Consider the following 12,520-nt stretch of genomic DNA (forward strand, 5'->3'; position numbering starts at 1 on the left):
AGTCAAGCCTAGAGTCCTAAACAGTGTCCCCTAGTGGGCTAAATTGGATTGTCTTGGCTGTAAGTTTTCCCAAATTTGGAAAGTGTTTCAGAGCTGACGCCATTTCAGAGCCTCTATTTTGATACATTCTTGCTATTATGCTGTTCATTATTGATGCTCTTCTCCTCATTTCTGCATTATCTTATTTAAGTAACCACTAAATTGTTTATTATGAAATTTGTTAATAGAGTTAAATGTTGCTTGTGATGAAATAACTTGTGATTCCAATATAAACTGCTTGGAAAGAAGTTAATGAACACCCATCCATGGGCAACATTAATCATGCTGTAATGAGTTATGCATTTGTAGCCAGTATAAATTGGAGGAATATGATGCTCTGAAGTCAGTGCAACTGCATCCAGGTGAAATAGCTGCAAGAAGGGAACTGAAAAAGTTTGAAAGAGGCATTGTGATAGGAAGCCATGTTGCAGACCTATCGGTTTAGAACATTGTTGACAAATTGGGCCATCCCAGGTCAACCATCAGTGATACCATACTGAGATGGAAGTGCAGGGAATCAACTGCAAGTGTTCTCCACAGTGAAAAATCCACCACACTCACTGAACATGACCATAGGATGCTATGAAGGTAATATGTCAAACCATTATTCATCGGCAGACATGCATGTTGAATGCAGAATTCTGGGTAATGACTAGAATGTGATCCTGCATAAACATTTAGAATGGAGACTGACAACATGGGCTTCATAGTAGGAATGCAACATGCAAGTCTCACATTACCAGAACCAATATGCAGCATCTTCAGTGGTGCAAAGAAGATGTATAGTACAATGTGGAAGCTTGGAAAGCTGTGTTATGGAATGACAAATCACTTACACCTTCCACAAAGCAGAGGGGCAGGTGTGGGTGTAGGAGATGCCAGTGAACATCTCTTATCAGCGTGCATATGCTAACTATGAAATTCGGAGGTGATGGTATGGTCCTGTTTTTTCTGGTGCCCTGAACATAGAACTCTTAGTGGTATTTGAATATTCTGGCCAATGTAATGCTTACTACATTTGGGGTTTCTACAGCAAGACAATGCACCATGTCATAAGACTGCTACTGTGACTGCATGGTTTGTGGATATGCACATCACCACACTTGACTGGCTTCCACAGAGCCGAGCCTTGATATCAACTCTACTGAATATCTGTGGGATGAACTGGAGCATTGGGTGACATCAAGGGACATCTGTCTCACAACATTCCAGGACTTTATTACATGCCTACAGGAAGAATGATCCAAAATTCCCATTGATCCATTTTGTATGCTTGTGGAAAGAATGGCTCATAGGATTGCTGCAGTCATTACAGCAAATGGAGATCCTACATCTTATTAAGATGGGTTTTATGACTATTTGTTCTTCCCACTATGGTGTCTGTTGACTTCTTTACAAGTATATTTTCTTTGTTAATCATATCCATGCATGGGTGTGTGTGTGTGTGTGGTCACTGGTCAGTTTAGTTTTTAAAGATAACACCTAAGTTTCAAGAGTAAAACCATGCCAACTCTATATGACACTGACTAATTCACCTTCAACGAGAAAAAACTTCAAATATTCTGTATTATTATTTGACACCTCCAGGGATTCCAAAGACTCATCAAGAGAGGGCACCTGCTCTACAACTCTGTCTCCACCAACTTAATCCACCAACTGTCCGCAACTCCACCAATTCCATCTACTGTTGACCACCACCAGTTTTTCCACAGACAATCCATGCCCAAAGCAGGATTTGAAACCTGCAGCCTTTTTACTGGAGAGTGGATACACTAACCACTTGGCCAGCCAGGTCGGCTGGCCGTATATTCCAAACAAAATTAAAATCCTAGTCTTTACAAATGAAATGGCTTCTCATATGCAATAACAAGTAGATATGAGTAGTAGTAGGATGAAGGTTAAGCTAAACTAGTAATGAATACAGAAAGGAAAGAGAAATGTTAAATATGCCTGACTAGCCAAACAAAGCAGCACAAAATGAATTTGAATGAAATCATTTTACGACAATGTCCCCTGAGAAATGTTTCTACCATTGATAATGGGAAAGAGGAATTTTCCCATTATAGAAAAGGGGGGGTAAGCAAGATGTGAGGAGAGAGAGAGATGAATGCAAATCAACCCTCAGATTGTATTAACGTTACAAGAACTCTTGAGGGATGAGTTTGCAAAGGAAGTAACAAGTACATTTTTTTTTTTTTTTTTTTTTTTTGCCAAGAGTGAGATAATATGCATTGAATTCATTGCTGTGATAATATTCACAGCAATGAATTTCAATTATGGTATGACAGAGATACTTCAATAGTAAGAGTGGATTTCACATAGTGATGATACTTGACCCTAGGGAGAATTAGTGATTTTAGCAATATTAGAGCTGTAGATAGGACAATATATTGAGATCCAATAAACATATGTGATGATTTATGTAGTTGGTAATTTCTTTAAACACTATAATGGAGGAAAAGGGGAGAGAATCCAATGAGAAAATTATTTGAAAGTGGAGTATAGGTGCTATAAACAATGAAGTATATTCTTTGCATGCAGAGTAATAAGCAAGTGGAATGAATCGTCATGTACAATATATGCAGAATTTCTGAACAACTTCAAGCAAAATATGAATGAGACAGTAAAGTTGCATTTATCTCCATTGAAGAATCCTGCAACTGCATGGAGACTGTGTTCGACATAATATTAAACTAAATTAACACACAGACATTTTTTTCAGCAATACAAATTGGTATGAAAGAAAAAGAAAATTACCTTGGTTCTTTTCCCAATAATGTCAAACAACCATCTGCAAATACAGCAGGTATATAATGCTGAAATAACTGGCACACTGAATACCATTTATCATTTGCTGTAAAATTGATGGCTGGATCAAGATATTCTTTATGACATGGGTGCATGATATGAGATTTTACAATAAGCTTGAAAAATTTCTTCAAGGAAATACCATTGCTCTCCCCTGAGGTGCAATTATATACCGGTATGGAACTAGGCCTGTAAATAAAGTTGAAAAATGTAAAATAAATACCACACTATGTGAACATCTTTCATTCACATGAATAAACTTCATTTTATATATACACACACACACACACACAAATATATATATCATCGCTATATTGATGATATTTTTCTCATCTGGGAAGATGGTGTCAACAACCTCAATTTATTTTTAGACCACCTAAACAAGTGCCATGGAAAAATCTCTTTTACCTTCAAACTGGAATCAGATGACTGCCTCCCCTTTTCAGACCTGAAACTTACCAGATGTGCTGAGAGTATTAAAATCTCAATTTTTAGAAAGCCTGCTCATACTGATAGATACCTTCATGCTTCCTCCCATCACTATCCCCCACAAAAATTTGGTATTATTTCCACCTTAGCTCACTGAGCCAAATCATTACTTACAGAAGAAACAGAAATTGAAAATGAACTCCTTTTTCTTAAAAGAACTTTTATTAATAATTGTTTCTTTCCTAAGAAAATTGACAAATTTCTTTCCCCCAGTCACTCAACTACTTCTGAAGATCCCTCTTCCCCAAGAGCCCTCATCTCTTTGCCTTACATCAGCTCTATTTCACCAAAACTGTCAAAGATTCTCAAGAAGTTTAACTTCAAAACTTGCTTCACTATGCTTCCAAAACTTCGTTCAATACTTAGCAAACCTAAAGAGAAACATCTCCCAACTCAGTTTCCAGGAGTGTACAAGATTTTATGTGATTGTAGAAAGCCATACTATGGCCAGACTGCTCAATTCATCCTTCGAAGTTTGGAAGAACACCGTCGAGACATCTCCTATAACAGGACTAGAGCTAGCGCTCTCTCTAGCCACGTTCTCTTTTCAGCTAATTCAGACAAAGGCTGCCAACACATTGTGAACTGGATTCAAACTTCTAACATCCATGTGTGCTATGATGAACTCAAGAGAAAGATTGTTGAATCTAGGGAAATTTCTCTAGATTCCTCTCATATCAACAACAGCCTGAGTTTCAATCTCTCTGATGCACACATTGCCTCTGTTCAGTACTGGCGCACTCGCAACAGCGCGTAGTATACGTTTGTCTGGAACTCAAGCTCGCATTTTGTTCTCAAACACGTTACTGTCTTTTTGTACTTGTTCTGTTATTACAATTTTAAGTCTCTGTAATTCTTTATATACTAGTACACTAGTTTCATTGAATTGATCAACTTCAAGTATCACAATCAAAGAAGTATATAAAGAATTACAGAGACTTAAAATATGTCATCTTTTTATCAATATATCAAATATATCATGTCATCTTTTTATCTCTCGGTATCAGTCATTAAAGCTTTTTCATAATATTCCAACTGAGTAAAAATGAATTCTGAAAAAAAAATGTGTGTGTGTGTGTGTGCCCAACATAATTCATTAACACTCAGAGAAGCATGCAATTTTACAATCAAAGATTCAGAACTCCATCAAATTTTAGGGCCTATAGAGCATGTAATCCTGTGTTACACATACATGTCTGTAAAAACGATGCCATTCACAGTGCACTTGAACTCTAGTTGTGTTGAAAAGCAGTGTTGAACTCTAGTTACAGTTGTGAAATTTGGCAAGGAAATACAGCCAGTTAAGTAACATAACATAATGGCATAGTGCCCATAAATTGTTAGAAACTAATTCTGTAATAAGTGAGAAATTCTTTCAGAAGCAGTAATACAGGATGCACACTGACTTGAAGAAGTAATATGGAAGGCTTTTCAGTTAGTCCCCATAAATCCATTCTTCATGCAGTTGCATATTATTATTATTATTATTATTCAGGCCTCCAAGGAGTCAAAAGACTCATCGAGGGAGGTCCTTCCTAAGACAAAGTCTGTCAAGACTCATCGAGGGGAGGTCCCCCCCCTGAGAAACACAAAGTTTATCATACCGCTCTTTAAACTCACTGACCGTTCTCGCTCCCAACACTCCATCAGGCAATGCATTCCATGGCTCAACCACCCTCCACACAAACAAACCACTCCTTACCCTCTTGCTCACAGTTTCCTTTCGTAACTTCCAGGGATGGCCTCTTGTCATCACTCCTTGCCACTGTTCAACCAAGCAAAAGAACTCCCCAGTGTCAACCCTGTAACCACCTCTCAACAGTTTGAAAGTCTCAATCATATCACCTCTCCATCTATTCACCAAACTCTGCAGTCCACATTCCCTCAGCCAAATCTCATAACTATCCTTGTGCAGTCCTGAGACCATCTTTGTATCTTTTCCACAGTTAATTTATCCCCTTCAAATCCTGGGGACCAAATCTGAGAACAATAATCCAAGTGTGGTCTGATCAGAGACTTATACAACGGAATGATAACCCTCTTATCTCTGTAGGTCAGTGTCCTTCTCATAATAGCAGCAATCCTCTGTGTTACCTTCACCACCTTTGCACAATATGTCCCCTAAACTTCAGGTTTCTATCAATCATCAACCCCAGATCTCTTGTCTCCCCTACTTCCTCCAGTATAACTCCTCCCATAGAGTATGCAGCATCCAATCGATGTTTCCCAAACCTCAAGACCTTACATTTTGCTGCATTAAACTGAAACCCCCATTTATTTGCCCATCTATCTAGCTTATTTAAATCCTCTTGCAGGGCTACCACATCTGCACTATTACTAATAATCCTTCCCAGCATTGCATCATCCGCAAACAACTGAATATCCCCCTTCAATCCACTGGCTATGTCATTGATATAAAGGTTAAACAATATAGGTCCTAGTACTGAGCCCTGTGGGACCCCACTTGTAACCCTCTGCCTCCTGGAAACTGCTCCACCATACACAACTCTCTGATACCTATCAGACAGCCAATCCTGAATCCAGTTGACCAATCTGACATCCAGACCCAAGTGCTGCAATTTAAATATCAGCTTATCATGTGGCACCCTGTCAAATGCCTTCGCCAAGTCTAAGAAAATTGCAGTATATGCCTTTCCCTCATCTAATGTTCTTGTAACTTTATTATAAAAGGCTAGCATATTGCTAAAACAAGAGCGTCCTTTCACAAATCCATTTTGATTCTCAGAGATATGTATACGGTCCCTCACTACTTTCTCCAAGATCTTAACTACTGATGACACACAGACTGGCCTATAATTAGACACTTCCAGTCTGTTACCACCCTTATGCAATGGCACTATCTTACCTTCCTTCCATTCCCTGGGCACCTTTGTCAAAGCCAGACTTTCATTGAAAAGCCACGTTAAAGGCACTGTCAATTCCCTAGCACATTCTCTCAAAACTCGTGGTGAAATACCATCCAGTCCCACAGCTTTACTGACATCCAGAGTACTCAGTATCTGAAACACACTATCCTCCAATAAAGTGTTCATTGAACAATTCCACTATGTCCTCTGCATCAGTCACTCTATTCCCATTTTTATCCCACAATATCATTCTTCCACAGTCGTTTCTCCTCCTACTGGCCACATAGCTAAAAAATTCCCTAGGATTTTCTTTGGATCTTAGGGCCAATCTCCTCTCATATTCCAGTTTCACTTTCCTTACCACACTAGTCCCTCTTCTGGCCTGTGTCTTATATTCCTCATGCATCTCTTCACCTGTCTCCTTATATCTCTTCCATAGCCTCTTTTTCGCATGCAATTCCTGTTTAATACTGTTTGTCATCCACTTTACTCCAAATTGCGTCCTCTTCTTCTTCACTTCTTCTATACAACTTACCATTGCTGATAACAAATATTCTTTCACAATTTCCCATGCACTAGTGATATCCCGGCCTTCCAATTCCTCCCTTCATGAAACTTCCCGAAGTTGACGTCTAAAACTATTATAATCAGCTGCCTTATAATTCCACATAAGTTCCTGTCTCTTTGATAGTCTTGCATATCTATTCATTTTCCAAGTCAACACCATATGGTCACTCTCTCCAACTGGTGGGAGAGACGTCAATTCAGTTATTATCAACTCTTCTCATGCTATAACCAAATCCAAAACTTTTGAACCTCTTGTTCCCTCTGTTACATGTTGCCTAAGACATTTGTCCCTCAAGAATTCTAGAAATTCCATTCCCCTATTGCTACATGCATCTTCCTCTCTCCAATTTATACTACTGAAGTTAAAATCTCCCATAACAATCATTCTTCTTGCACTTGCCAAACTTAGCTGTCTAAACATCTCCTGGTCCCCATCCTCTGTGCTCCTGGATCTGCAGCAACACCCCACTAAATATCCTGTCTTGCCTACCTCTACCTCACACCATACGCTCTCAAAATCATTTGCCTCACTTCCTTCCAAATTCTCCACTCTTAGAGGACATAGGTCATCACTTATCATAAGCAGTACCCCACCACCACGCTTTCCCCTCCTATCCTGACGTAAAATGCTATACTCAGCGACTTTTATTCCTGTTGTTATATCCCCTTCTGTCAACCACATCTCAGTGATCGCAATAATTTTTGGCCAGGCTGATGCTATCTGCGGCACCAATTCCTCTCCCTTATTCCGGATACTCCTGGCATTAGTATAAAGCATATAAATGCCATTGTTTCTATACCCAGCATTATCCCTTCTAGACTCCACTGGGCTCAGTGTTACCTGACATTGTCTCCCTTCTCCCAAGTATCCATTCCCACAAGAGGCCACCCCTGCTATCATCCTCCCTGGGACACACTGACTCGTTCAGAACAGCAATCTCTTCAGATGCCTACGTCCTTCCTCATTCAAATGTAAACGGTCTCTCGCATACAATTCCTCTCTTTCCTCAAACGCACTCCAAGCATCCACATATACCAGTCCTCTCTTTTCACACATTCTCGCTATTATGCCATTCAATATCACCGCTCTTCTGCTCAGCTCATCATTATCATACCTAGGCAACACGCACACTATTTTTCCTCTCTCTGTCTTCTTCCGTACAGTCTCAAGCAAAAATCTCATATCTCTCGCTGCCCGACTTACATTACCACTCAAGTCATTCGTTCCTACCATCACAATCATCTCATCCACCCTTTCACCTCTCTTAATTGCCATAGCCACCCTTTCTATTGTTCCTCCTGGCAAACACTCCTCACGCATCCTATCTTGAACACCACGGATCATTGAGTCGCCATACATTATACCTCTTACCATTCCCTCGCTCCTATTGTTTCCATTCTCTCCTCTTCTTTCATTCCCATACCTCTCTCTTCTACTGTTTCCATTCTCTTCTCTTCTAGCACTTCCATATCCCTCTCTCATTCTGTCTCTCCTACTACTGTTTCCATCCTCTCGTCTTCTAGCATTCCCATACCTCTCTCTCATTCCATCTCTCCTACTGTTTCCATCCTCTCATCTTAAAATCTGAAATCTTATTCATCATCATCTCATCTCATCCACTTGATAATGGGTTGAGTCCACTAAGAAGAAAGGTTCTCCACTTATTATGATCTTTAGCCATCTCACTCATGACTCTATAGCTGGGTAGATGGGAATGTTCTTTCAGAAACTTTATCCAAGTACTTCTTAGTCTGCCTCTAGGTCTTTTTCTTCCTATATATCCATTCAGAGCTAAATATGGGAGTCTATGAGGGGCCATTCTCTGAATATGACCAAACGATTTCAGTTGATGCTAAATGATTGTGTCTATTATATTATCTGGGAAGTTTAAATCTGTTCTGACTTGATCATTAGTCTTGTAGTCCATCCAGTGGGTGTTATTAATTTTTCTGAGGCATTTCATTTCAAATTCTTGTAGTTTGATTGGTTGTTGAGTTAATCTCCAAGCTTCTGAAGCGTAAGTAGCCATTGGGATAATAATTGTTTTATATAATTCTAATTTTAGACTCGTTGGGATTTTTTTATTTTTCCATATTTTGTTTAGTTTATTCATGTTGGTCCAACCTAAGTTGAACCTGTGTTTCACTGTTTCCATATTGTTGAGGTTACTAGATATAAGATTGCCAAGATAAACATATTTATTAACTTGTTTGAGCAGATGATTTGAGATTTATAGAAATATTTTCTTCTCTACCTATCTTCATTATTTTTTGTTTTATGATGATTTATTTTCATACCATAAGTTTTACAAGAGTCATTTAAATATTAATAGTTTTTTCTAGCTGTGGTTTAGAATCTGCTAAAATAATGATATCATCCACATATTTTATGTGATTAATGTTGGTACCATTGATTTTTACACCTGGTTCATCAGCTATGGTTTTACAGACTTCTTCTAGGAAGATGATAAAGAGTTGAGGTGAGAGAAGACATCCCTGCATTAACACCTTTCTCGACTCTGAAATCCTAGGTTTTAATGTTGTTCATTTTAACAAAAGCTTTGGTGTCTCCATAATAATTTGCAATAAATGTTAAAATATCCGAATCCATTTTTATGTTTTTTTTAGGATAGTGATCAATTTGTTTCTATTAACTGTATCAAAGGCTTGCTTAAAATCTATAAAACAACAGTATATGGGCAGGTTGTATTCCCAATATTTTTCTGCTATATTATTAATGGTGAAGATATGGTGTATAGTGGATCTATGTGGCCTGAATCCTGCTTGGTTTTCCTCTATGATTTTTTCTGTAAGCACCTGTGTTCTCTTTTGTATAATTCGAATGAATAGTTTATAACTATGACTTAAGAGTCAAGTTATAAATTTTCACATATTCTTTTGTCTCCTTTTTTGTGAATTGGTATAATAATTCCTGTTTTCCAGTCAGTTGGGATTACTCCAGTATAAACAATTTGATTAAATAAATTCATTAAGAAATTAATAGCTTCCTTGCCACCATATTTCCATAGTTCAATAGATATTTCATCTTTACCCATAGCTTTTGAAAGTTTCATTTGGTTTATTGCATCTATAATTTCTGCTGTAGTTATGGGTGGTGCCTTTTCATATATCATCTTTTCTGTTATACTTTCCTCCTCCGGTTCTTTTTGAAATAATGTTTGATAATAGTCTTTCTAAATTATTTTAATATTTTGTATTGACCCAGTTTCTAGATAGTTTTTATCTTTCATTGTTAATAGTTTATCTTTATAGATCTTATTCTTCCTTTTAAGGTTACAAGGTGATCAGCACTCATATTTGTAAATTGAGGGACACAAAAACACACGTGTTGAACAGATTATTTTATTAATTACTAATTAAATAAAACTTGACGTTTCGACCCCTGTATCGAGGTCATCATTGGAAGAATACAAGTGTATATGGAACCAAGCTACATGCTAATGCCCTGTACACTGGTAAACTAAATCTACGTAGTTAATCCTTTTCCCTAGCCTGACCTCTAGTGATAAAAAATATATATATAAAATAAAATAAAATAAATTAATTTAAAAAAATTTTTTTAAATAAAATAAATAAATACAACTACAATAAACTGCTAAAGTCCTCATGTATTAATATTCTTCTAGATAGTTCTGATTGTTATATTATGATGAATGTTACAAACACTTCACCAGGTTGTCTTCTTGTAGTGGGATTTTTCTATGGCTAGTCTAGGTTGTTATACAGGTTGTGGATGGGTCCTCCACATTCTAGAAATGGTTAGGCCATCATTTTTGTTGAGATTTGGGTTGTGTTTGAGCATTTCACATGACTCTTTAAATTTTCTCTCAAACCAGGTTTTGGTGCGGTGTTGGGACTTGGCATTTTTCCAATCAATTCTGTGGTATGTTTGGAGTGCATGGTCAGAAAGGCCGGTTTTACCAAAATGAAGGTATTCAATGTGTCATTTGTGTTCGTCTTATCTGATTGGGATAGTTTGTCCTGTTTCCCCTATGTATGGTATGTTGCATGTGCATTGTATTTTGTATACCCCTGGGTGGGCTAGGTGTGGAAGAGGATCTTTAGAAGAACTGAGTAGGTGTCTTAACTTATTTGGAGGTTTAAAGGTGGTGTTAATGTTGTATTTGCGAAGTGTTCTATTTTTTCAGAAATGCCTCTAACATAAGGAATGGCAATAGCATTCTTGAAATCTTTTTTGTTCTTACTGGTATCTTTATGGAGGATCTTATGAATAGTTTTTTTACTGTAGTATCCATTTTTGATAATGTTTGGTTGATGATCTTGTATTCCTGGTTTAGAGCCTGTTCATTAGAACAAATAGTTAGGGCTCTGTGTTTAAGGGTGCTTATGACACTTAGTTTTTGTGTTGGGTGGTGGCAAGAATTTTTGTGTAGGTATTGGCCTGTGTGTGTAGGTTTGCGGTAAACTGAGAAGGAGAGACAGCCAGAGGGAAGACGTGTGACAAGTGTGTCTAGGAAAGGAAGAGTTGTTTTTTTCCATTTCAGTGGTGAATTGGATACGTTTGTGTTGTTTGTTTAGGTGGCTAAGGAAAGTATTTAGAGCTTCACAGCCGTGGGGCCAAATAGCGAAAATATCGTCAACGTATCTGAACCGAATTTTGGGCTTTAGACATGCTGTTTCTAGAGCACGTTGCTCATAGTCTTCCATATAAATTTTAGTTTATCATCATCAAGTTTATAGGTCTTAGTTAATTCTTTGATAATTTTGTATACTGTTTTATTATCATTTCTTTTATTAGCTTCTTCGCACAGTTTTGCTTTTTTCCTCCAACCAGTTATTTATGGCAGATGTGCACATTTTATCAATTTTGTTTTTAAGATTCTTATAATATTGTTTATTTTCTTCTGTATTTTTTATATTTAATATATGCTTTGCTGTTCTTTTTTCTTCCAAAGTATTTAGAATTTCAGGGGTTATCCATTCATGATCTGGTTTTGATGTTGTACCAAGTATGTTTCTTGCAGTACTTGTAACAATTTTTTTACCTTGATTCCATGTATTTTCTATATTGTGATAGGAAAATTTTCTATACTCATTTCCTATTAGTGTATGATAGTTATCTTGCATAGATTTCTCTTTTGGTTTTGACAGGTCCACTTTGTTGATAGGAGCTCGTGATTTATGATAATCGAATGTTAGTTTAATTTTTGCTGCAAGCAGTTCATGGTCAGTGTCGAAGCCTGGAGTTTTTAAAGTTCTAACATTCTGCACTGATGATTTCCAATTGCGTTTGATTAGAATGTAATCAATACAGTTTTTTATTATACCATCTGGTGAGGTCCATGTATATTTGTGCGATGGTCTATGGAAAAAAGGGTATTACAGATAAATAGGTTGTTTGCTTTACAAAATTCTAATATTCTTTCTCCTCTTTCATTTCTGTTATCAACTCCGAAACTGCCCATCACATCCTCTATGCCTGGGGTAAACTTCCCAAGTTTGGCATTAAAATCACCCATCACTATTAATATATCTTTTTTATTGGTCTTGTCTATTAGGTCTTGCAACCTTATCATAGAAGGTATCGATTTCTTCATCTTCATGTGACTGGTCAGGGGCGTAGATTTGAATTATTGTACTGTATTTTAGTGAACATTTTTTTCTTTACCTTTTAATCTGATAGCGATCATTCTTGAGCCATGTGGTTCTATGGCCATGACTGCATTTTGAAGCCTATTGTTCACTAAAATGGCGACTCCTTCTCTGTG

General features: G+C 37.4%; 1 protein-coding gene across 2 annotated transcripts in view; it reads right to left on the minus strand.

Moving 5' to 3' along the window:
• The window catches only part of LOC150092586 (fatty acyl-CoA reductase 1-like), a 190,736-nt gene that overhangs the window by 63,884 nt on the left and 114,332 nt on the right, over nt 1–12,520 (minus strand). For both annotated transcript variants that reach the window (XM_090414701.1, XM_090414700.1), the window contains exon 10: nt 2,797–3,036. In XM_090414701.1, coding sequence (XP_090270827.1) covers nt 2,797–3,036 — 240 coding nt within the window. The remainder of the gene's footprint in view (nt 1–2,796; nt 3,037–12,520) is intronic.

The sequence above is a fragment of the Typopeltis vanoorti genome, chromosome 25 (assembly GCF_054136105.1).
Source record: "Typopeltis vanoorti isolate ZY-2024b chromosome 25, IOZ_Tvanoo_1.0, whole genome shotgun sequence".
Lineage (NCBI taxonomy): Eukaryota > Metazoa > Arthropoda > Arachnida > Uropygi > Thelyphonidae > Typopeltis > Typopeltis vanoorti.